The following is a 23,932-nucleotide window of genomic DNA, read 5'->3' on the forward strand; positions in this document are numbered from 1 at the left end:
ACAATTTCTAGAAATACCCCCTCCTCGCTCTGTCCCAGTATTGAACCCATCTTTGTAATAATAAGGGGGGGGGAGTCAAGGAAGGGAAGGTCAATCAAATCTACCCAATGTGGGGACCTTTTCCTGTTAATGTACAATGCCGCTTAGTAGCCCCTGGCTTCTCTGAGGAGAAGAGCCAATCCTGTGTTGTTTTTATAGAGAAAAAAACCTGAGGCCTATTGAGAATCCTAGAACTTGAAACTGGATGGGGCTCCAGAGATCATTTATTTCAAAAGTCCCTGATTTTGCAAATGAGGAAACTGAGGCTTAGATTGGTGAAGCAATATGCCCGTGGTCACACATGAAGTATATGGAAGAAGCTCCATTCAGATTCCAGTTTTGTGACTCCCCAAATCCATGAAACATTCTCCCCCATGCCATGGGGAAATGGCTCTCCCAAGGTCACAACAGCTAGTGTCAGCAGCAGAAGTGGGACTGGAACTCATGGCCAGGGTGCTCTACACACTAAGCTACCTCGCCTCAAATTCATTTCAATGTCTGACACTTGCTGACATCTCTCAGTGAAGGCCAGGATGGCGGAAGTTGCTAAGTTAAAAGAGGAGGGATAACACAGCTCCACAGTGATTGTGCTCAAGCCGTTCCCTCCAGCCCTCCCTACTGAGCTGGTATTTTCCAATCTGTCATTTTTAAATGGCAAAATCAGACTCCTTCAACACCCTGCTGCAGCAGTAAGAGAGGCACAGACCTTAAAACATCAAGGACAGGACTACTAAATCAAGTGGGGGTTTGTTTGCATACATGAATATGCAAACCCAGGCTTGCGTCTTATTTAAATACTAGGCAGGGAGCCAAGGTAACTTGAGGCTATCTCTAGGTCTAGGGCAAAATTCAAGTGATATGGGCAGGGCACCATCAGGCAGGACAGCAGGATACTGGAAAACCAAAAGAGCCTGGGGGGCAAGGATGCTAAGGGGGAGTGAATGATTTGGAGGACGAAAAATGAAAGACAGGGTTCCCAAGGCTGGCTGTATATATACACCAATGCCCCTCCTCCATTTGCCTATGCCATAAGCCATCCCTTTTCCTTCACCAATATCAGCCCAAAACATCTATTATTTATAATGCCCCGTACTAGGAGATGGGGGGATAATGTAAGAATAATAAAAATAAATAGTAATAATCATAGATAACATTTATATGGCATTTGAAGGTTTCTGAAGTGCTGAACATATACTTTCCCTTTTGATCTTCACAACAGCCCTGGGAGGAAGGAAGGTGCTATTAAAAACCATCCATTTTACAGACAAGGAAACTAAGGCTCAGAGAGATTTAGTGACTTTTCTAGGATCACATAGCTAGTAAATATCAGAGGTATGACCTGAACTCGGGTCTCCCTGGCTCTATAACCTCCTCTGTAGTAGAGCTGTCAAACTTGTAACCCTCCCCAACCAGACTAAAATGTTATTGGGTAGTGCTTAAAATAAATAAAAATACAACACAGATGATATTAATTTATTTTTTGTGAGGCAATTGGAGTTAAGTGACTTGCCCCAGGTCTCGCAGCTAGTAAGTGTTATGTGCCTGAGGCCAGATTTGAATTCAGGTCCTCCTGACTCCAGCACCAGTGCTCTATTCACTGTGCCACCTAGCTGCCCTTTGATGATATTAATTTTCTAAGATAAAAAGTAACCTGTTTGTATTTGAGCTTCACAGCACTGCACTATTCAATCTAGTCCAATTCAACAAACATTTATTAAATAGTAACTATGTGCCAGGCACCGTGCTAATCACTGTGCTGACGTTTATTTATATAACTAGCATTTCTGTAGCCCTTTAAGATTTGCAAAGGATTCTACATATATTATCCCATTTAATTCTCACAACTGCCCTGCCCACCTCACCACTCTGCCTCCTTGGCAGCTACAACTACTAAAGTCCTGGAAAAGAAAGCTTCCAACCAAAGTCCCTGATACTGTCAAATGAGCCATGGGTAGAAACCAATATGGATTTCTCCTTAAAGGAAATTCAAGAAGATTGCCCCTAAAGAACACTGAACCTTTGCATCTCCCCTGCAGCTGAAACCTCTTCTTTTCATATTAGACTATGAGCGCCCTGAGAGCAAGAATTATTCTGTTGGGTTTTTTTTTTTCCATTTGTAACCCCAGGGTCTAACATACTGTAGACACTGAATAAATGTTTGTTGGTATTGTAATTATGCCTGGCACTATTGCTGCAGAAATGAAGACAAAAATGAAATTGTCCCTGCCCTCAAGAAGTTTGGATTTTATCCAGGGAGCATTTCTTTCCCCACTCTCACCCATGACTTAACTCAGACTTGCATTTATTGGTTCCATTAATAGACTTCCAGCCTCAGTGTTCTGTGGCCAAATTACTCGTGAAGTCTGCACCGAGTTCCACCGTATGACTCATTGTCATCCCACAGGTCTTCTGTCTCCTCCCTTGCCTTGTCTCCCCTCCCAGCACTCTTCACAGTCTCCTTCCCTCATCAGCCCTCCAGTGAACACTGGAGTTTGTACAGGGGTCAGTGACATCAAGTCTTCATTGATCTTTAATATTATCCTACAAGGGGAGATGAAAAGCAGCAAAGAGAATATACCTAATGTCCCTTAGAAATGAGAGCTCACAGAAAATGTGAAAGCAATCCTTCCAGCTACAAAGCCAAGCCACACAGCTCTGCTCACAAGAGAATGTTCTATTCCCCATATGGTGGGGGGGTGGGGTGGGGTGGGGAAATTTATAGTCACATCTCTCCAAGGGGCCATTTGAAGCCCAGTAAATGGCCTTGTTCAATTTAATTGGAATTCTCTTCCTGATTGTATTTTTGTAACCTATTAGGTCTGGCTGCCTCTCGATCTTGGGATTCGGCTAAAATTAAATTTTGAAGTGTAAGTGAGAGGTTGCCTTTTTTCCCCATTCTTGATTAAATAATGATTTGAAACAAAAACAATAAATAACCACACAGGCTTTCCCTGAGGGCTTAGAGAGACTCCCTGTGAAAATTGAGGGAAGTGGAGTTCATAGCGGGTATTTAATTACTTATTAAAAAACGCTCTGTGTTAACACCAAAGCATTAAGGACAGAAGAGATGAGGCAGACGCTGAGAGATTAAAAAAAAAATCTAACATGAGACAGAAAGCTTAATGGGTATGGAAATGGGGTGTGGGGGCAAAGGAAGAGGAAGGATAGTAAATAAATAGTATTTTTCACTGGCCATTCTTCCGTGAATAAGAAAAATTCTACCTTTGACACTTACTAGCTGTGTGACTTCAAATCACTTTTCTGAGCCTCAGTTTCCTCATCTATAAAATAAGATTATAATTCAGCTCAACAAACATTTATTAAGCACTGCATTCTTGCCAGGTCCTCGGCTAAATGCCCAAGATACAATGACATAAATGAAACAGTCTCTGCCTTCAGGGAGCTTACATTCTACTGGGTTAGGGGTGAGAAATAAGTTAATGAAAAATAAACACATTACAACTGTAAAACATATACACAGTATAACATGGTATACATAGACATAATATACATATAACACACATTATACTGCAAAACATTTACACAGTATAACATGGTATACAAAGGTATAATATACATATAACACACATTATACTGTAAAACATACAGATTATAATATAGTATACATATATAAACATAAAATAAATACATTATAACATACATGTTATGACATAGCATACATTATATATATATATAATATATATATATATATATATATAATGCATGCATTATAACTGCAAAACATACGTACCATGACATAATATGCATGTAACATACACATGCTATAACTGCAAAACTTACAAATGGTATAATGTAGTATACATATACATGAGATACATATAACATATCTGCATTATAACTACAAAATCATTTCAAGTGCCCAAGGCTAAGATTGGTCGTACTTGAGATGAACCTTGAATGAAGGGAGGGATTCCAGCGCATGGAGGCTCAGGAGGGAAAAAGCATCACAGGGAATGGGCGTAACCTGGACAAAGCCACACCAGTGGCAAGTAGAATGTTGTTTGTAGAGAGTATATATAAGCACCTCCCCCACAGGGTCATTGTGAAGATTACATGAGATAAAATAAGGAAAGTACTTTGCAAAACTTACTATGTTTTTCAGAGTACTGATGGTGTTTCTGCTAAGAAGCAGCGGTGATTAGACTCTTTGTTTAGATAGGAAAGGTTTGCAAAAGTTTCCCAGTGTCTGGTTAACCCCTTTAAATTCATTAATTCCTTAGGCACCTCCTTCGTCAGAGCCAAGAAGGAAAAAATACAGTAAGTAGGGGATCAGAAATTTCTAAGGTGTCTATTTCTCGATATACACTTCAATTTAGTAAAAGTGTCTATTTCTAGAAGTGCCAGCACGTCTAGAGTTCACTAGATCACATGTAATGACAGCAATTCACTTTTTCACTGTCAGGGCCCATTTCTGCACTCCCCCATAGAGTGCTCACGAGATTAGAGCTAGGAAGCACCATCTAATCCAAACCCCTCATTATAAAGATGAGGCAGCAGAGTTGCTCAGGCAGGCAAATCACAAGGGCAGGATTTGAACTGAAGTCCACTGACTCAGAATTCAGTGTTCTTTCCACTCTATAACAGATTTAGAGCTGAATGTTAGGGATTACCTCATCCAACCCTCTCATTTTAAGGAGGAGGAAACTGAGGTCCAGAGAAGACATAGGGTCAAAACTTGGAGCTTAGAAGGGTCCCTGAAGCTGATCTAGACCAATCTCATTTTTACAGATGAGCAAACTGAGCCCCCATGCGGTCAAGGGGCTTGCCCAAGGTTCTGTCTCTAGTAAAGTAGATTTGGGGTTCAGTCAAGAGCCTCTGACTCTAAATTAAGCTATTTTTCCTGCCATACCGCACAGCCTCCTCTTCAGATGTATGCGGTGGTGGAAGTTCTGATTAAAATATAAATGCTAACATAAGAGAAGAGAAGGGAAAAAAGCAAAATGACTGGGCAATAATAGAACTGTGTCAAAGAGATGAGGCCAAGGCTGTCAATGGTCATAGATTGTTCAGAAGTGAGCATCTCCTTGAGCTATTCTTATTTGTCTTCTACATCATTCTGAGGCTGACCTGTCCACTGACCTCATGAACTTACATAGCCTACAGAAGGCGTGAGGGTAAGGGTAGAGACTAGTTAACATGTTTAAAAAGGGAGAATTCAGAAGGGAAAGGCAGAATCAAGGAGCTCTAGCATGAATTCTGAACAGCCCTTTTCCCAAAGTGAAGGTTGGGGGCAGAGTAATGGGGAAGACTTCGACAGCCAATGGGTGTGAAGCAGTCCAGGCTTGCATCTTAAGCACCAGCTCTAGCATGCTGCCCAAGTCTACATGATGAGAGTGAGATGCAGAAGAAAAAAGGAGAGCACAGACAGAGCCTTCTGTTTGATGGGATAGGGGTGGGGGGAGGTGTTGTTGGAAATTCTAGAAAACAACCCATTCTCATATCTGCAAATAGCACATCCAGATGTCATTGAGGTTTTCTATGGATAATGACTATCTCTGTTTGATAATGATTATCTGCCAGTTCTGACTTTATTTCATCTCTAGTACCTGGGTTCCTTACTCTTGATGAGAGATGGCATGGGAATGGTATTAGAGGAGGAGATGTCATTTCCCTCACCCCAAGGAAAAGGTTCAGTCAATCTGGACCTCTTCAGTAGGTCCAAATCCATTAGTGAAAGCTCTGTTCAAGTACCACATGAGTTCTTTCTTGATATCCGCCTCTCCCCAAACGGTAATCGTCTCCCCCTCACATGGTATATAGCATCATGGCATCATAGCATGGCATTTGAAACTAGAAGAGATTTTAGTCCACACCTTTATATATCAGGGTCACACAGCTAATAGGGTCAAATAAAGATTGGAAACCAGGTCTTCCTGATTCTAAGTCCAGCACTCTGTCCACCATGTAACACACCTTCTCTTTTGTTTTGTATTTATTTTGTGGATGTGTTGATACCCCCCATAGAACATGAGCTCTTTGATGGCATGTTTCATTTTTGTTTTTGTCTTTGTGTCTCTAGCACCTAGCCCAGTGTCTGACACACAGAAGGTTCTTGATAAGTGCTGATTGGTTAATTGTTTGATCCCTGCTGCCAGAAACTCCAGCTCACTGAATAAAAGGCAAAAAGACAGAGGGAGACAGGTTTCAGGGTTGAAGGAGAGAGGAAGTATGTGGTATGGCAGCTAAGAAAAAAAAATGAGTGAATGAATGTATGAAAATCATTTATTAAGCACTTACTATGTGGCAAGCACCATTCTAAGCGCTGGGGATACAAAAAGAAAAGCAAAAATAGTTCCTGCTCCAAAGGAATCCACATTCCAATGAAGGGGAGACAACAGAGAGAAAACTTCAGCTGAAAGTCAGATCGAAAAGTTCCCTTGGTTCTTAGGGTACAGCAGCAAAGCAGATGGTAACGCTTCATTCCTTAATGAAATTTCCTTGGATAGAATCCCATCTGCTTCTGGTGTTGAAGCATTTGACAATTCCAAAGACTGAGCATTTTCTTTTCTGAGTAATGCAGTGGTAGATTTCTTCTTGGGGAGACTCATATTGTTGGGGAGTAAGGAGGCAGACCCTTCATACTCTGCCCAGGTCAGGCCACTCTAGGATATAGTGCTCACATTTGATGGAAGATACCTAAGCTGGGGGCGACCCAGAGGGTGAGGTGGATAGCGAAAGATCTCAAGATTTTGTCCCGTAAGGATTGGTTGAAGAAACTAGGGGTGCTTAGCCTGGAGAAGAGAAGACTCAAGGTGAATTTCATCATTTTCTTCAAGGATCTGAAGGGCTGTTGGGTAAAGAGGATTAGTGGATTCTGCTTGACTCCAGGGGCCATAATAGGTAGAATGGGAAGAAGTCACAAATAAATTGGATAGCAGGAAAATGAAAGCAATGGTGAGAGCTTCCTTGGGAGGTAAGGATTTTGTTCTTGTTAGAGATCTTTAAGCAAAGGTTAGACGGCCACTTGTGTGTGTCATGGAGAAGACTCTCCTTCAGAAAAGTTGGACTAGGTGGCTCCTGAGATTTTGCATACAGGACATGTGTGACTTATCCTCAGAGGGTGTAAGTAGGAGCCTTGGCTGAGTGTTGCAAAGAGACAGATTTAAGCTTAATGTAACAAACAACTTTCTAACTAGAGATATCCCAAGGGTGAATGGACTGCCTTGGAAGGTAAATAGATAGATGAATAATAGATAGAAAGAGAGAGAGAGAGAGAGAGAGAGAGAGAGAGAGAGAGAGAGAGAGAGAGAGAGAGAGAGAGAGACAGAGATAGACAGAAAGATAGATGATAGAGATGATGGATAAATAGACGCATGACAGATGGATAAATAGAGAGATTATATATACATATATGTACAAATAAATACAGACAGAGAATATGATAAGTAGGGACAAATATTAGAGAGATGATGGATAGATAGATGGATAGATGGATGGATAGTAGATAATAGAAAGATAAATGATAGAGGTGATGGATAGATAAATAGATACATGATAGATGGATGAATAGAGAGATGGTGGATAGATAGGTAAATAGGTAAGTGGATCTAGATAGGTGGATAGATAGATTTTATATGTACATGTATATATACATATAGAGATGATAGGTGGATGAATATAAGAGAAATGATGTATAGATAAATAGATGGCTATATAGATATAGATAGAGAATTTATTAAGCACTTAGTAAGTGCCAGGCACTAGGCTAAGCTAAAGTTTGCTCCAAACAAGGATTGGGGTTGTCGGAGAACAGATCCTTGTTCAAGTCCAAATGGACCAGATGACCTATGGGATTACTCCCAACTCAAAGATTCTGTAATTCTTTATTTTTCTTTTGGCAAGGCAATCAGGGTTAAGTGACTTGCCCAGGGTAGCACAGCTAGTAAGTGTCAAGTGCCTAAGGCCAGATTTGAACTCAGGTCCTCGAGTTCAGGGCCAGTGCTCTATCCACTGCGACATGACACCTAGCTGCCCTGATTCTATACTTCTTTAAGATGACAAGGAGATTTTGTCTTCTTTACTCTCCCATTCAGAATCTGTCCACTGGCAGTGGAAACATCCTCAGATCCTCATTCATTCTCACTGATTATCAGAATCATAAACTCTTAGGAGCAGAAGAGACATTGGGGACCTCATTAAATTGAGGAGGGCATTGAAAGTCAGAGAAGGGAAATGTCCTATTCAAGGTCACACAGGTAATCTGTGCAAGACCCAGGACCATAATAGCCCAGTCTCCTGACTCTTAGGCCCTTCCATCATATAATGTAGCCTCCTTGGGAAGATAGAGCATGAGATAGAGGGACATCATGGAGTCACTGTCCCTGGGTATCTTTAGGAAAAGAACAGAAAACTCAGACCCTAGACAATTTAGACATTGTGATTTAGAGGCACCTAGGTGGCAAAGTGGATAGAATGCTAGTCTTGGAGTCAGGAAGACCTGAGTTCAAATTTGGCCTCAGACACTACTTGTGTGACCCTGCAAGTCACTTAACCCTGTTTGCCTCAGTTTCCTCAACTATAAAATGGGGATAATAACAGCACCTACCTTGCGGGGTTGTTGTAAAGATCAAATAAGATAATATTTATAAAGTGCTTAGGACAGTGCATGGCACATAGTAGCCAGTATGCAAATGCTTATTCCCTTCCCTGACTCCTTTGTGTTAACATAGCTAAGTACCACTATTTAAGCCTCAGTTTCTTCATCTTTAAAATGAGGGTGTTTGGCTAACTGATCCCTAAGGTCCCTTCTGGATCTTATGACTGTTCAGTTGACATGTCAGTAATGTTACTCTTTTTATTAATAATGATAATTTATTATTAAATAAACAATCCAATTATTAAATAATATTAATAAACTTCTATACTAATTTAATAATTATGAAGTGTTTTTATCACAATAATACTGTGAAATATTATTATTGAACGGCATTATCTAAGTCTTATTGTCAGATAGAATCATAGGAGGTTATTTCCACTTTCCATGTGAGAGCTAATGAGGGCCTAAACTGGGGAGGGGGGAAAGGGGTGTGGCTATGGAAGAAATTCTTGTTCAGATGTCCTGTGAGGTCCCTTTTGGCCCAGATTCTATGATAATTCTCTTTTGAAGAGGTGGGCGGTGTGGCACTGTGAAGAGAGTGTTAGACTTGGTGTCTCCAAGACTCAAATTCAAATCTTGTCTCAGATATTCAGTGACCCTCACAAAGTCACTTAACCAATCGTTATTGTCAAAGTCACTTAACTGACTTCCTCATCTGTCAAATGTGGATAATTAGGCTCTATATATCTAGAGTTAGAAGGAACCTCAGAGGCCAGTGAATCTAACCCCCTTATTTTGTAGATGAGGAAATTGACCTCCAGATTGATAGAGTGACTTGCCCAAGGTCAACACAGGCAAGGAGCAACAAAGGTGGGATAGGAACCCAGATTATGGAAAGAAAGTTTTGGAGCTGGAAGGGACTTCCTCAGAGACCAATTCACCAACCCCTCGTTTTGTAAATGAGAAAATGGAGCCTCCTCAGAGGGAGATGAAAGAATGCCTGCCTTCCGGCACCTTAAATTCTACTGAAGGAGTTGAGACATAAGCATCTGAGTACATACGGCATGTATGCAAAATAAATACAAGGGAATTTGGACAAAGAGACAGTAACAGCTGGGGTGGAAGCGGGGGGGGGGGGGGGGGGGGGAGGGTTCCGGATGGACGGCATTGAATCCAGGCTCTGAGACATCACTTACTCACTAATCCACATTTATTTAAGACTTGGACCTCCCCACTCCCAAAAGGATTTGCAGCAACAGCTTACAGGTTAAGGGAAATAGACACAGTGGATGATGGCAGGTACCAGAACGCTGGGAGAAGGGAAAGGGGGAGGGGAAAGGGGAGGGCAAGGAATCCTGGTTCTAAATTTACTAGAGACTTTGCAGGAAGGATAAAGCATTAGTCTCTGAGTCAGGATAACTTGGATCCTGGTCTTATCTCTGATTCATACTGGCTGTAGCACCTTGGACAGGGCATTTAACCTCTTGGTGCTCTCAGACAGGGCTCTAAGACCATAAACTGTGCAATGGCTAATAATCTGCATTGATAGAGGGAGATCTCGTCCCCTTTCTCCCGAAAAAGGTGAGGCAAATGATTTGGGTCATGTGGTTTTGTTTGGGCAACTAGGTGGCACAGTGGATAGAACAATGACTTGGAATCAGGAAGACATCTTTCTGAGTTCAAATCTGGCCTCAGACACTTGCTAGCTGTGTGACCCTGGGCAAGTCACTAAACCCTGTTTGCCTCAGTTTCCTCATGTATAAAATGAGGTGGAGAAAGAAATGGCAAACCACTCCAGTATCTTTGCCAAGAAAACCCCGAATGGGGTCACAAAGAGTTAGACAGGACTGAACAATAACAAAAACTTATGTATTTTTATCAACCATTTAGTTTCTCTGTAGCATGGAAATCCTTTATTCTAGCAATTCCCATTGGGGGAGAGGATGCAGGGGAAACAGAGTGCATATTCCTCTATGTTATCTATCCTGCTTTTAGCCATGTTGGAGGAGTTGGGTAGGGGGCACCTGTGCACTCCTTATAGTATATAGAAGTTCTAACCCACCTATGGTCACCCACTAGATGCAACAAGGTACAAGGGAATGAAGTGGAAGGGTGGTTTATCACTCACAAAGGACATTGATGATCTGCAGAACACCTGAGGAGAGTGAACAAGATGGTAAATGAATGAGTTTATGAAGACCACTGAAGGAATTGGGGATGTCCAGCCTGAAGAAGAGGGGAGAAGATGAGAGTTGCCTCTAAATAACTGTTGGGCTGTCTTGTGGAATAGGATTAGATGTGTCCTTGCTTTACTCCAGCAAATAGAATTAGGAAGTCATGAGGAGGTAAATTTAAACTTGATGGAAGGAAGAGCTTCCTAACAGAGCTATCCGAAAGTAGTTTGGACTCCCATAGCAGACACTAGGTTCCCCTTCCCTTGACATCGTTGGGCTGAGGTAGAAGGACTACATGTGTGGATGTTGGAGAGTGACTTCTCATTCTGGGATGAGATTAGGTGACTGCTGAGGTCCCTTTCAGCTCTGAGATTCAGGGCAGAATTCTGGGACATCTATGCGGAATGTGTAGAATTTAATGTATCAGGAAAAAAAATGGTGCTCACAGTGGTAAACTGAGGAATGAGAGGAATGATTTGCCACATGCCTTGTCCCAGAGGACCTGGAAGATAGAACCCACAAGTTGGCCTCACTGAACCTTTCCTATGTTGATAGTTACTCCCAAGACAACCTCTTCCTACTTTCTCCAAGCTCCTGGATTAATTAGCCTCCCTACTCCACAGTCAATGCCCACAGTTCTCCTAGAAGGTCTTCTCAGAGCCTCAGAGCCAGAAGGGAGCTCAGCAGTCATCTATTCCAAAGAAATATTCCTAAAAGTATCCCCTTTACAACATCATAGGCAGCTTGGGGGTACAGTGGATTGAGTGCTGCACCTGGAGGCAGGAAGACATGAGTTCAAATCCAGCCTCAGACGTGTATTAACTAGTGACCCTGGGAAAGTCACTTACCCTCTGTCTGCCTCAGTTTCCTCATCTGTAAAATGGGATAATAATACCACCTACCTCCTAGGAGTGTTGTAAGGATCAAATGAGCTAATATTTTAAAGCATTCAGTATAGGCCTGGTGCATAGGAGGTACTATATAAATGCTAGCTGTTATCATCATCATTATTATTATTACTGTGGTTGTAAAATTAGACCTCAAAGCCAGGAGAGAAGGGGGAGGTGATTGAGAATAGTATGTTAGGTTTGAAATATGCCACTGACATCCCTGGAAAACCCAGTCTGAGTAGCTTTATCGGTGTTCCCTTCTAAAAAGGCAAGAGCAGCCTGGTCACAGGTCAGTTAGAAGCTGTCCTTCCTCAGTGTGCAGAAGTGGGCATGAGGGCACACAATTTCACCATAGCCCAGAAGTGAATGTGTCTCCCATTTAGGCTTTAAGCTCATCTCACCTTCGTGAGGAGAACATAGGCAAGTACATCTAGGTCCCAATTACTGTAAATGATGAATCCTGTGAAGTAGTCACATTATTTGAACTCACATTGCATATTTCCATTGGACAATGACCATGTTTAACATAATTATAATTTTAAATATTATGTTTTCAAACACATGTGACCACTTCACAAGATTCATTATTCACATAAATTGGGACCTGGATGTTTTCCCCACACCCCAAATTCCAGTCTCTTTCCTCTTCTTCCCCTCCAAAGCCTACTTAAGCCATTGACCACTAACACAATGGACTTGGAATCAGGCAACCACTCTGAAAGGCTATCTCATCCCTATGAATTCTTGGTGACATTGACTGGCCTCATGCATGGGTGGTCACTGTCATTTCTATCTCCATAACTGAGTCATCCTCTCTGTGTCCAATCTCTTCTGATCAAGAAGGGACTTGGCAAAACCAGTTTTTCTCTGAAGTCTCCAGATAAATCAGGCAAAAACCAGGCATTGACTGTTGTTTGAACCCATTTGATCTTTGATCAATAAAGACCCTGATGGAAAGAAACCAAACTGGGATGCCAAGCCTTTAAAATGTCATGCTGCTCCTAAGAGGCATGGATTATGGCAACCCAGACCCAGCTGGGTTTTTTTTTAATCCACAAAGGCTTGGACTATGCCTCCAAAATATGAAAGGTGAAAACAATGGCATTCCTCTTTCTGGATTCCCTTAGTCATCCCCTATCGAGATTCTGCCAATCTTTCTAATCCAGTCCAACTATTGGCCAACCGCTCAAGTCATACCAGTGTTCTTCTTCCCCTCCAACAGCCTAAAGGAATAGGTCTACTCTTCCTGGTGTTTTTTTTTTAATTTCTACATATATATGTGTAGCACCATATACATATATATTCATTCTGTGTATCCATGAGCCAACCTAAACAATAATGGTGATTTAATGAGATTGATACCTTGAGGTTCCCAATGAGAAATCAAAGAGAATTGACTATCCTCAGTGGCAAACAGCCAAACTTAAAACAATTAAGATTTAAAAAGAAACTGAAAATTAAAAAACAGCAAAGCAGAGAGTAAGGATTTGAAGAGAGGGTTGATGTTTTTTCTTGTAATTTGAGACTCTAATGATGGACTGACGTTCCCCGCTCTTCCCTTTTTCTTACACCTTACCTACTAAAGGAGGAAATCTTGATTGGTAAGTGGATGCTATCCGCTAAGACCTTAGGGATTGTATTAGAGACCACTCCAGAGCTTTAGCTACCTTCTCCAGGGGGAAAAACACACACACACACACACACACAGAAATCTCTGTATAGACCTTTTTTTTTCATTTTTTTTTCAGCTGAGGATTTCACTTTCTTTTTTTTTTCGGTTCTTTTTATTTTGTTTGTTTTTTTTTTCTTTTTCCCCTTAGTTGAAAGGTGCTAAATATGTTGGTTTGCAAGTTTTCCTTTATACTTAACGTCTTTTTTTTTCTTTTTTCTTTCTTTCGTTTTCTTTTTGTGTGATGTTTGTTCCATGTTCTATTCAGGAAATGCTTTTCTTTAGAAAAAAAAAGTCAAATTCATTGAGAATTTGGTTCGACTTTAAAAGTTTTGGGTTTACCTTTTTTCCCAAAAGAAAATATTTTTAAGTCCACATATCCCTGTTATTTTTTTTTTTTTTCTTCCCCAATCCCCCACTCACCCACCCCCATCTTTTTTTTTGTTTTGTTTTGTTTAGATTGCCTTGAGGGATGCTGCATTCCCTCTCTATTTAGTTTCCTTCCTTTTGTTTGAGTTAATTTATTAGAAAAAAAATCCTTCTGTTTTTTTTCTTTTGTTCAGTCTGGATCGCATGCTACTGATCTGTGCATGATATTTCCAAACTTCCAGTTTCCATATCAGGGGGAAAACAAGTGTCTCCTTTCTGTGGTTTTCTTTCAGGGATATGTTCTTTTTGTCTGGGCTTCTCTTCTCTCTTTCTTTCCTTTTGTTACAGTGCATCATGAAGGTAACATTTCTTGGTTTAATTAGACACAGCCCAGGTGCCCGAGTGCTTAGCCGTGCCCAACGGGTCTTTTTACTTTCAGATTTCTCAGTCGGGGTCTTCCGTTGACCTCTTTACCAAAACAGTCAGCCCGCTTGGCAATCTCGTGGCGCCCCGAGGAGGGTCCCAGGAATACGACTCAGGAAACGACACTTCCTCCCCACCCTCCGCAAGGACCAGCTCCTCCAGCCCCCAGGATGGCCAGGACAAAGGGAGCCCGGCCGGCCAGGATGCGGCGGGGTGGCTTGGCTGCCGTCAAGCCCAAACCACTGCTCACCAGTGATAACAGCTCCGATTCGGGGAATTCCTTCACTACTTGTTCTTCCCAGACCAAGGGACCCAGTTTGGAAACTCTCTCTTCACAGCCCCAGGCCACGGACTCAAGGTCAGTGCCACCAGCAGAACCAGCAGCCCTGAAAGAGTCAAGCCCATCCAAGCAATTGGAGAGTCAATTCCAAAACCCAACCTTGGGCAAACGTACCCCTGGTTGTCATCCCTGGTTTTACCACAATACCCAGGAGACACAGGATTATTTTTGACTTTGAGTAAGAAAGCTTTTAAGACATAGTTTAGTTTAAGTCCATTTTCTTTTTCTTCTTCTTTTTTATTTTTTGAACTTTGGAAGCAAAATACTTTGTCGGGAACCTTTCAAAACTACAATGATATGCTGCTTACTTTTTTAGTGGATGGGAGAGGGACTGGAGGGAGGGAGGGAATTCAGAACTCAAAATTCTTTAAAAATGAAAGTTAAAAACAGGCAGTAAACTTTACAAAAAATGAAACTACAACGATACACTGATAGTCTGTTGAGAGGTGGAAGAGGCTTTATGACCGAGGATGTTAGCACAGATCACGGGAAGTTAGAGATGGATGAGAAAAGAGAATGTTAGAATTGGAATGAGGATTTGGAGGTGAGCATGGTACATCTGGGTGGAGCTCTTCAGGAAGCAGCTGGTGATAAGGAACTAGGGCTCATGAGAGAGTTGAGGCCTCCATCTCTAGATCTGAGAGTCATTTATATAGAGAGAATAATTGAACCTATGGGAGGTGATGTGTATGTGTGTGTATGAGACAGAGACAGAAACATAAACAGAGAGGTACGGGAGAAAAGAGAAAGGACATGGAGAGGAGAGAAGGAGGTGAGGAGAGGAGACGAGGGGAGAAGAGGAAAGGAATAAGGAGAAGAAAGCAGAGGAGAGAGGAGGGGAGGGGAACAGAGAAGTGGGGAGGAGTTGAGAGGAGGAAAAGGGAGGAAAGGAGAGGAAAGGAAAGGGAAGGAGAGGCTCAATACAGATCCTTCTGGTGTGCCCATGCATGGAAGGCAGGAGATGAATGATTTAGCAAATGAGAAGACTTAGAAGAAACATTCATTCAAGTAGGAAGAGAACAAGGAGAAAGTTATGTCATGAAGGCCAAAAGAAAAAGTGCCCAGGACTAAAGTCAGCTGACAGTGTCCAAAGCTGTAGAGAGGTCAAGAAGAATAAGGCCTGAGAAAATGTAATAGTTGGATCACTGGAGTCAGAGCACCCAGGCTGGAAACCTGGCTCTACCCTCTACTAATTGTGTGACCTTGACCAAGTCACTTCACCCCAATGGCCCTCAGTTTCTTCACCTGTAAAGTGGAGAGCTTGGGCTTGATGGCCTCAGAAGTCCCTTCGGGCTCCAAAGTCACAATATCATTGTCTTAAACACTGTGTTTCTCTCATTGAAACATAAAATTTCAATTTCTATTGCCTGACAGATCTTGAGCCCACTTAACAGTCCAGCAAATCCCAACCCTCCAATCTTTTTCAGATGAACTGAATCTATCTATCCATATCCATAACCCTTTCAAATAGGGATGACAATAGTCATACTGCTCCCTCCCCAATCCCTTTGGTATAAGATACATAAATATCAGCTAATATTATTATTTAATTATAGACGAACACCCTTAAGGCATGGGATCCTAGATCCAGCTGGAATGGACCTAGGAGATCATCTATTCCAACCCCTTTAATTTGTGGAGGAAACTGAGGCACAGCAGAATTAAGTGACTTGACAAAAGTCACATAAGGAATCCACAGCAAAGCCAAGATTGGAACTCAGGGCCTGTGACTCCAAGTTCAGTGTTCCATGCCTCTATTCAAACAATTCCACCCGAGTGGATAGAGCTCCCGCCTTGGAGTCAGAATGACCTGAGCTCAAATCTGGCCTCAGACACTTGACACTTACTAGCTGTGTGACCCTGGGCAAATCACTTAACCCTGATTGCCTCACAAAAAAAAAAAAAGCAAAAATAAATAAATAAAAAACAATTCCACTGAATTCTTATGTTCTGATAGTCCAGATAGTGGGGTCAGTGTGACCACTCAGAGATCTGCTCCATTGCTCAGAGCTTCATTTACCAACCCACAAACCAGGCTTGCCTTGGCTCTGGCCCCTTCTGAGTTTTGGCCAATATGAAGCACCTGCCTTGATTCAAAAGTTTGCCCAGGTTAGGGCTTTTTCAGAAATGAGAGCCTGCCCAGGGATCCTGCTCACATATGTTAGGATTCTGTATCTACATCTGCCAGGCAAGCAGAAGCTGCTAGCCTGCCAGAAGCAAGAGCCATCTGCAAACAGACATTAGCCTCCATAGAGCTGGACCAAGGCCCTCTTTTGGAGACACTGGAGCGGGCACCACGTAATTGTCCCCTAGCCCTTCCTGGAGCCTGGAGCCTTCCTCAGGAGGCAGGGCTGCTGAAGAGGAAGTCAGTCTATGGTACAGTTGATACCAGGCAGAGCCCTCTAAGGCTAGCACTGATCACTGAGTTATTCTATGTTTTCCTCTTAAGAAACAGGACACCTCCACCCCACTGCACAAATGGAGAAATCAAGACATAGAAAGCTTGTGGGGCCCAAGCAATAGTATCCCCATTGCACAGATGAGAAATCCAAGGCATGAAGAAATTAGTATAATTACCTGGTAAGACACCAGAGCACATCTTTAACAGAGTCAGGAGGAGATCACAGAACTTTAAGGGCTCTCTTCCTCGGCTCATAATCTAGAGCTGGAAGGGAATCCAAAAGTCATATAGTCCAGGAACTTAACTTTACAAATGGAGAAATTGAGGCCTGTAGAAATCTTGAGTTGCCCAAGGTAGCAAAGGTCAGAACGATCAGGTGCTCTGATTGCAGAGGCATCCTTCTTTCCTTCCAGATAAAATTCAGACTCTTCAGCCTGCTTTTCAAGCCTTTCAAATTCTACGCCCAGTCCACTTTTCTATTCTTATTTGACATTATCTCCCTTCAAGCACTCCATGTTCTGGTAGAACTAGCCTGCAAACCATTCTTCCAACTGGATATTCCTTCTCCTGCCTTTGTACAATGCACCCACCCACCAACCCCTGTTCATCATGATGTAGTGGAAAGAGGAAAGAAAGGATGTGGGTTCAAATCCCAATTCTGATACCTACTACCTTGTGACCTTGAGCAAATCATTTTAATTTCCCAGGTCCCCCGTGCCCTTCTCTGTTGCTTATCTACACCCTCTAATGAGCCTTCCTGCTTGAAATCTTTGATCTTATGATCTTATTAATTGCCTAGGTCTCAGTCTTCTCATCTGTAAAATGAGGGGATTGAATGAGAAGACTCTTGAAGTGCTGCCCTGATTTAATATCTATGAGGCAAGAAGGGCCTGGAGATAAGGCATGTGCTACCGGCCCTCTCAGCTGCCTCAGGCTATAAACATCATGAGCATAAGGATTGATATTTGCTTTGTTTTTATGTCTGTACTTTCTACTACAGTGCCTGGCAGATAGTAGATACTTAAAATTAATTAATTCATGTATTCATTCAAGAAGCATTTATTTTTTGATTAATTAATTTATTTATTTTTAGTTTTCAACATTCACTTTTATAAGATTTTGAGTTTTAAATTTTTGCCCCTCCCTCCCCTCTCGCATCCCCAAGACGGCATGCAATCTGATATAAGCCGTACATGTACAATCGTATTAAACATATTTCCACATTAGTCATGTTGTGAAAGAAGAATCAGAACAAAAAGGGAAAACTTTTGAGGAATAAAAAAAAGAGAGAGAGAATATAGTATGCTTCTATCTGCATTCAGACCCCATAAACTCTGGATGTGGATAGCATTTTCCATTATGAGCCTTTGGAATTGTCTTAGATCATTTCACTGCTGAGAAGAGCTAAGTCTATCAAAGTTGGTCATGGAACTCACAATTCACCAAGTATTTATTAAATGCCTACTATTTAAACAGGAACTGTGCTAGGCATGGGAGAGAGAGAGAGAGAGAGAGAGAGAGAGAGAGAGAGAGAGAGAGAGAGAGAGAGAGAGAAGAAATAGAAAAGGAAAAAGAAATAAACAAAGAAAGAAAGAAAATAGAAAGAAGAGAAAGAAGAAGAGAGAAAGGAAATAGAAGAGAAAGAAAAGAAAGGGAGGGAGGAAGGGAGAGAGAAAAAAGAGAGAAGGAAATAAAAGAAGAGAAAGAAAAGACAGTAAGAGAAAGAAGAGAAAGAAAATTTTAAAAAGAGAAAGAAAAAAGGAGGAAGGAAGGGAGAGAGAAATAGAAAAAAAAAGAGAGAAAGAAGAAAGTAGAAGAGAAAAGGAGAAGAAAAGAAAAAAGGAGGGAAAAGAGAGAGAAAAAGAGAGAAAAGAAAAAGAGGGAAAGAAAATAGAAGAGAAAAAGTAAAGGAAAGAAAGGAAGGAAGGAGAGACAGACAGAGACAGAGACAGAGAGACAGAGAGAGAATACCTCTCTATCCTTGCCCTCTAGGAGTTTACATTCTATTCTTGTTGCAGCTACTTTTGAGAAACACAAGCAATCGAGGTTGCTAGGCCTAGGTTTGGGATGACAGCATTTCACTGTAATAAATCTGTATTCATTTGAGGATATCTCTGACTCTCTCCATCTCCAGAGGATTCCAATCACCATGCCTCGGCTGCTCAGAAGTGAAGAAGCTGAGTCCTGCCCCCTCCCCTGCCCGGACCTCCCCACTGAGAGCCTGCTCCCAGGGTAGCTCCTACAGCAGCCCTGCCAGGTCCTCCCGGCCTCCAGTCACTCCTCCCCATCACCAAATCACAGGGGGGCCTTCCCCAGGTACACCCGAAGTCGCTCAAGCTCCTCAGGGAAGAGGTAAGTGAATCCGTTCTCAAATTCCAACCCTAGCTAAGAAGTGCTCTCTTCTTTTCCCTGAATGCTCACTGGAGGATTGGGGTGGAGGGCTAGGGATGGTCAACTTCACTAGCACAGACAAAGGTAATTTCAGTCATTTTTTGGGCTGAACCTTGGCCATGGCTCAGTGATATCATAGATTATATGTCTAGAATTAGGAGGAACCTTAGAAATTTAGTCAGGCTTCTGAAGCTAGAGCTGGAGGAATCTCAGAGTCCAGTGACCTTATTTTACAGATTAGAATACTGGGCCAGTGGTCAGAAAGACCTGAGTTCAAATCAGTATTTGGTCACTTACTAACTGATATCTCCCAGGATTGTTGTGAGGTAAAATGAGATAATTGTAAAGCCCTTCGCAAACCTTAAAGTGTGTGTTATGTTATGTGATGTTATGTTATGTTACATTATGTTATATTATGTTATATTGCATCATGTCATGCTATATCATACTATATAATGTCGTATATTATATTTATTCTATTCTGTTGATATATTAATATATTAACTTGTGTTATATATTCTATTTATTGTCATATAATTATATGTTACACTGTGTTACACTATGATTATTTTATGTCACATCACATTACATTGTATCATATTATATCATATCATATTATATTATTACTACTGTCATTATTAAATCTGTGATCCACTCTGTAGATAGGCAGGGGACGACTAAAAGAGAATGTTGTATGTATTGCCTGAAGAGGTCTCTGTACTGGGTTGGGGTTGGGGGAGTCATAGGATTCTTGATCGTCTTTCTTTTTAAAAATGTAGGGTTCTATCAGGTAGAAAGGAGGGGTTGGAGTGGAAGGAGGTCCAGAAATGACTGTGCCGTCAAAACACAATGTTTCAATAAAACTTTTTTTTTTTAATGAGAAGGTGGGGCTAGATGGATTTCAAGGTCCTTTTAAACTCTAAATTGATAATTTTGATCTTGGAGGACATAAATGATCCCTAGGACATGAGGCAGAAGAAGCCATGTTGATGCTGCCCCCTCCCAACCACCCCCCCACTTCAAGTTGAAGGTCCAGGGTTCTTAAAAAGCAGCAGAAAACAGATGTATAAATGCTGATGGAAAAGCAGGAAGGGAGAGTTGGTATTTCTGTTGTTTTTCCAGGGGAGATGATGGTGATGATGAAGAAAATAGTCTTATTAATAATAAATGGTGAATATATAAGTAATTATTTGAATGACATTATTTCCCTGTTTAATTAATTTTAAATAGTCATTTTAATCATTTTAACTTTAATAATAATCTCAGAGTTAGAGGGACTCTTAGAGTCGAAAGTCCAGCCTTCCTCCTAATCCCTGCATCCTTCCTACAATACCCACCTCCAAATACTTCTCCACTGGGGAGCCATCTACCTCTGGCAGAAATCAGAGATTTTTATTAAAAGGGACCTTACAGATGATCGACTCCAACTGCTTCCCCTCACAGAGACCCTTTAGCTTTCTTAAGCATGTTACCCTCTTTGTGTCATTCTTCAAACAGGAAAAACTTGCCTAATATTAACAATACTAGCTAACATTTATATGGTGCCTGCTATGTGTCAGGCATTGTGCTAAAGCTCTATACATTTATCACTTCATTTGGTCCTCACAACAGCCTGGGAAGAAGGTGCTCTCAATATTATCTTTATTTTACAGATGAAGAAACTGAGGCAGAGGTGAAGTGACTTGCCTAGGGTCACATATCTGAGGATGGATTTCAACTCAGACCTTCCGGGCAAGACATTTAAGTTCTGTTTGCCTCAGTTTCCTCAACTGTCGAGTGGGGATTATGACAACACATACCTTACAAGGCTGTTAGGAGATTCAACTGAGATCACATCTATAAAGTACTTAGCATAGTGTCGAGACTATAATAGGGGCTATATAAATGCTTATTCCATTCCCTTCCCTTCCTCTTCCCGTAAACATATATTATGTACTGGACACTATGCTAGGTATTGGGGACACAAGGACAAAAGTGAAACAATCTCTGACCTTAGGAGATTACATGCTATCAGGGGAAACGTCCTCAGATAAGTAAATACGAAAATCTATGCCAAATCAGTAAGTACTTTTTAAAGGGGGTTTTCCTTCATCAAACATGGCATCAGCTTCCTGATGTCATGGTCCTCTTCAAGAATGAAGGACAGACAACAAGAACTAGGGGATATGACCTCCAGGGACCACTGTTGTCTTTCATCCCAAAGCTACCTTGCAATCATTTCATGTGTATACACTATGTCTCTCCTTCACTGAAATATAAATTCCTTAAGAGTAAGTGAGGACTGTTTTACTTCTGCCAATGCCTAGCACGGAGCCTGGCATATATTGGCATTTAATAAATGCTTGGGGATTGAATGGCTGATTGATCCTAGGAGATGGATCTAGGGCTGAGCCTTGAAGGGAAGTAGAGATTCCAAAAGTCCCGGATAAGATGGGAAAGTGCTCCAGACGCAGGGAACAGACAGCCTGTATTAAGGGTACAGAAGCGAGAAATAGGATGCCGCAGCAAGTTTGCCTATAATGTGGAGTACGTGAAGGGATGTCATGCAATTACAGTTTCTCCATCCATTCTTTCAGACTGTCACTCAGTCTTTCCCCTGTGCCGCACCTGGTTCTTCTAGGACCATCAGACAGGCTGTTTCTCCTTATACAGGTCCTACACCCGATCTCCCAGCTACTCGTCCACATCCGGCGGGCAGAGTCCAGTAAGCAGAAGCCCTCGGCCCCGACGGAGTCCCAGTTATACCCGGTATAGCCCTAGCAGGTACTTGACTCAACTTCCCCAACATCTGTGGCTCTTGCAATGGTTCCAGATGTGAATCTCTCCATGTCCCCTGTTGCTCCCTTGGGACAGCTAGGTAGCACAGTGAGTAGAATGCTGGGATCAGGAAGACCTGAATTCAAATCCAGCCTCAGACACTGATTAGCTGTATGATCTGGACAAGTCACTTCACCTGTCTGCCTCAGTTTCCCCAAGAGTAAAATGGGGATAGTAAAAGCCCCTCCCTCCAAGGGTAATGTGAGAATCAACTGAGATAATAATTGTGAAGTGCTTAGCAGTGCCTGGCACATAAGCAAGTGCTATAGCAATCAATCAGTAGGCACCTACTGTGTGCCAGGTTCCAAGAGATACAAAAAGAGGCAAAAGACAGTCCCTGCCTTTAAATAATTGTTAATTATTATTTTTTATTATTGCTCTATCAAGAAAAGGCAAAAGACTCTCATCCACCTCGGTTCTTGCTCCCCTGTTCTCATTCTCTTCCATCCAGCCCTAGACCAGGCCCATATTTCATGAGTATGGCTCATAGCAAGCTAGGGAAAGCCTGTGTAAAAGTTTTCATTTTCTCATTCAGGTACCACCCCAAGCCCATAAAAGATGCAATAAATTTGAATGAAAGTAGGTCATTAAAAAAATAGAGTACTTTCCCATGTCTAATTTGCTTGGAAATATGCAGGTGCCCAGAGTCAAGGGTACCTTAAACTAATTATCCTTTAGGGATACTCTCCAGCCCACATATTCTGTTATTACCATTGCCTTCTTCAGACCTGTGGAAAGTGAAATAAAATGTGAAGTCCAGAGAAGCAAACTTGACTTATCCAAGGTCACACAGCAACTGAGTCAGAACCCACAATGAACCACGGTCATCACAGACAGAGCCAATGGCCTGGCGATGAGGGTCCGTACCTAGTGATCATTGGCCATAACCATTTCTCCCATGATTCATCCCTCCCCACCTCCCAGAGACAGAGAACGAGACCACAAGTATGGACCCAGTGAAAAGGAGACCCCTCGGGAACGAGAGAGGAGACGGCGGCGGTCTTACTCCCCCATGAGGAAGCGCAGGAGGGATTCCCCCAGCCACCTGGAGGCTCGTCGGATCACAAGGTGAGGGGGACCTAGGTATCGGGGGCAGCCCAGGAAGGTGGGCTACCTACCTTCAGCAGATATGGCTGAGTGCATACTGTGCTGGACTTGGGATCAGGAAGAACAGGGTTCAAATCCCACCTCTGACACTGACCTCTCCACCTCAGTTCACTCGTCTGCAAAATGGGGGAAATATCTGAAGTACCAACCTCACCAGACTATCTTAAGGTTCACATAGGATAATGGATATACAGCAGTCAGTCAACAAGGATTTAAGTACTAACACAGGTACTGGCAATACAAAGAGAGGAAAGGGGGAAAAACACCAGATAAATGTCAGCTATCAGTGTGAGATGGAAGGAATTTGTCTTGATGGTTGCATATCTCTTTTTCTATCTTTCTTCTTTTCATTCCTTCCTCTCTCTTTCATTTCTTCCTTTCTTCCTGCTTCCTTTCTATCATTCTCTCCTACCTTCCTTCTTCCTTCCCTCCCTTGATCTTTCTTTCTTTCCTTCCTCCTTTCATCTTTTTCTTTCCTTCTCTCCTCCTTTCATTCTTTCTTTTCTCTTTCTTTTCCTTCCTTCCTTCCTCCCTCCTTTCCTCCCTCCATGTTCTTTCTTTCCTTCCTTCCTCCATCTCTCATCTTTTTCCTCTCATCCTCATTTTTTCTTTCCTTCTCTCCTACTTTCATTCCTTCCTTTCTCTTTTTTCTTCATTCTTTCTTTCCTCACTCCCTTCATTTTCTTTCTTTCCTGCACCCCTCCCCTCCTTCCCTCTTTCCTTCCTCCTTTCATCTTTATCTTTCTGTATTTCTT

At 41.9% G+C, this 23,932-nt stretch overlaps 1 protein-coding gene across 1 annotated transcript in view; it reads left to right on the plus strand.

The window, feature by feature from the left end:
* SRRM4 (serine/arginine repetitive matrix 4) overlaps positions 1–23,932 on the plus strand; it is a 230,166-nt gene that overhangs the window by 205,555 nt on the left and 679 nt on the right. The window contains 6 exon segments of the mRNA XM_078154359.1: positions 14,138–14,337; positions 14,375–14,479; positions 18,997–19,132; positions 19,135–19,214; positions 21,906–22,016; positions 22,995–23,138. Of these exon segments, the coding sequence (XP_078010485.1) occupies positions 14,138–14,337; positions 14,375–14,479; positions 18,997–19,132; positions 19,135–19,214; positions 21,906–22,016; positions 22,995–23,138 (776 nt within the window).

This window comes from Phascolarctos cinereus, unplaced genomic scaffold, assembly GCF_003287225.1.
Source record: "Phascolarctos cinereus isolate Bilbo 61053 unplaced genomic scaffold, phaCin_HiC Scaffold_4;HRSCAF=312, whole genome shotgun sequence".
NCBI lineage: Eukaryota > Metazoa > Chordata > Mammalia > Diprotodontia > Phascolarctidae > Phascolarctos > Phascolarctos cinereus.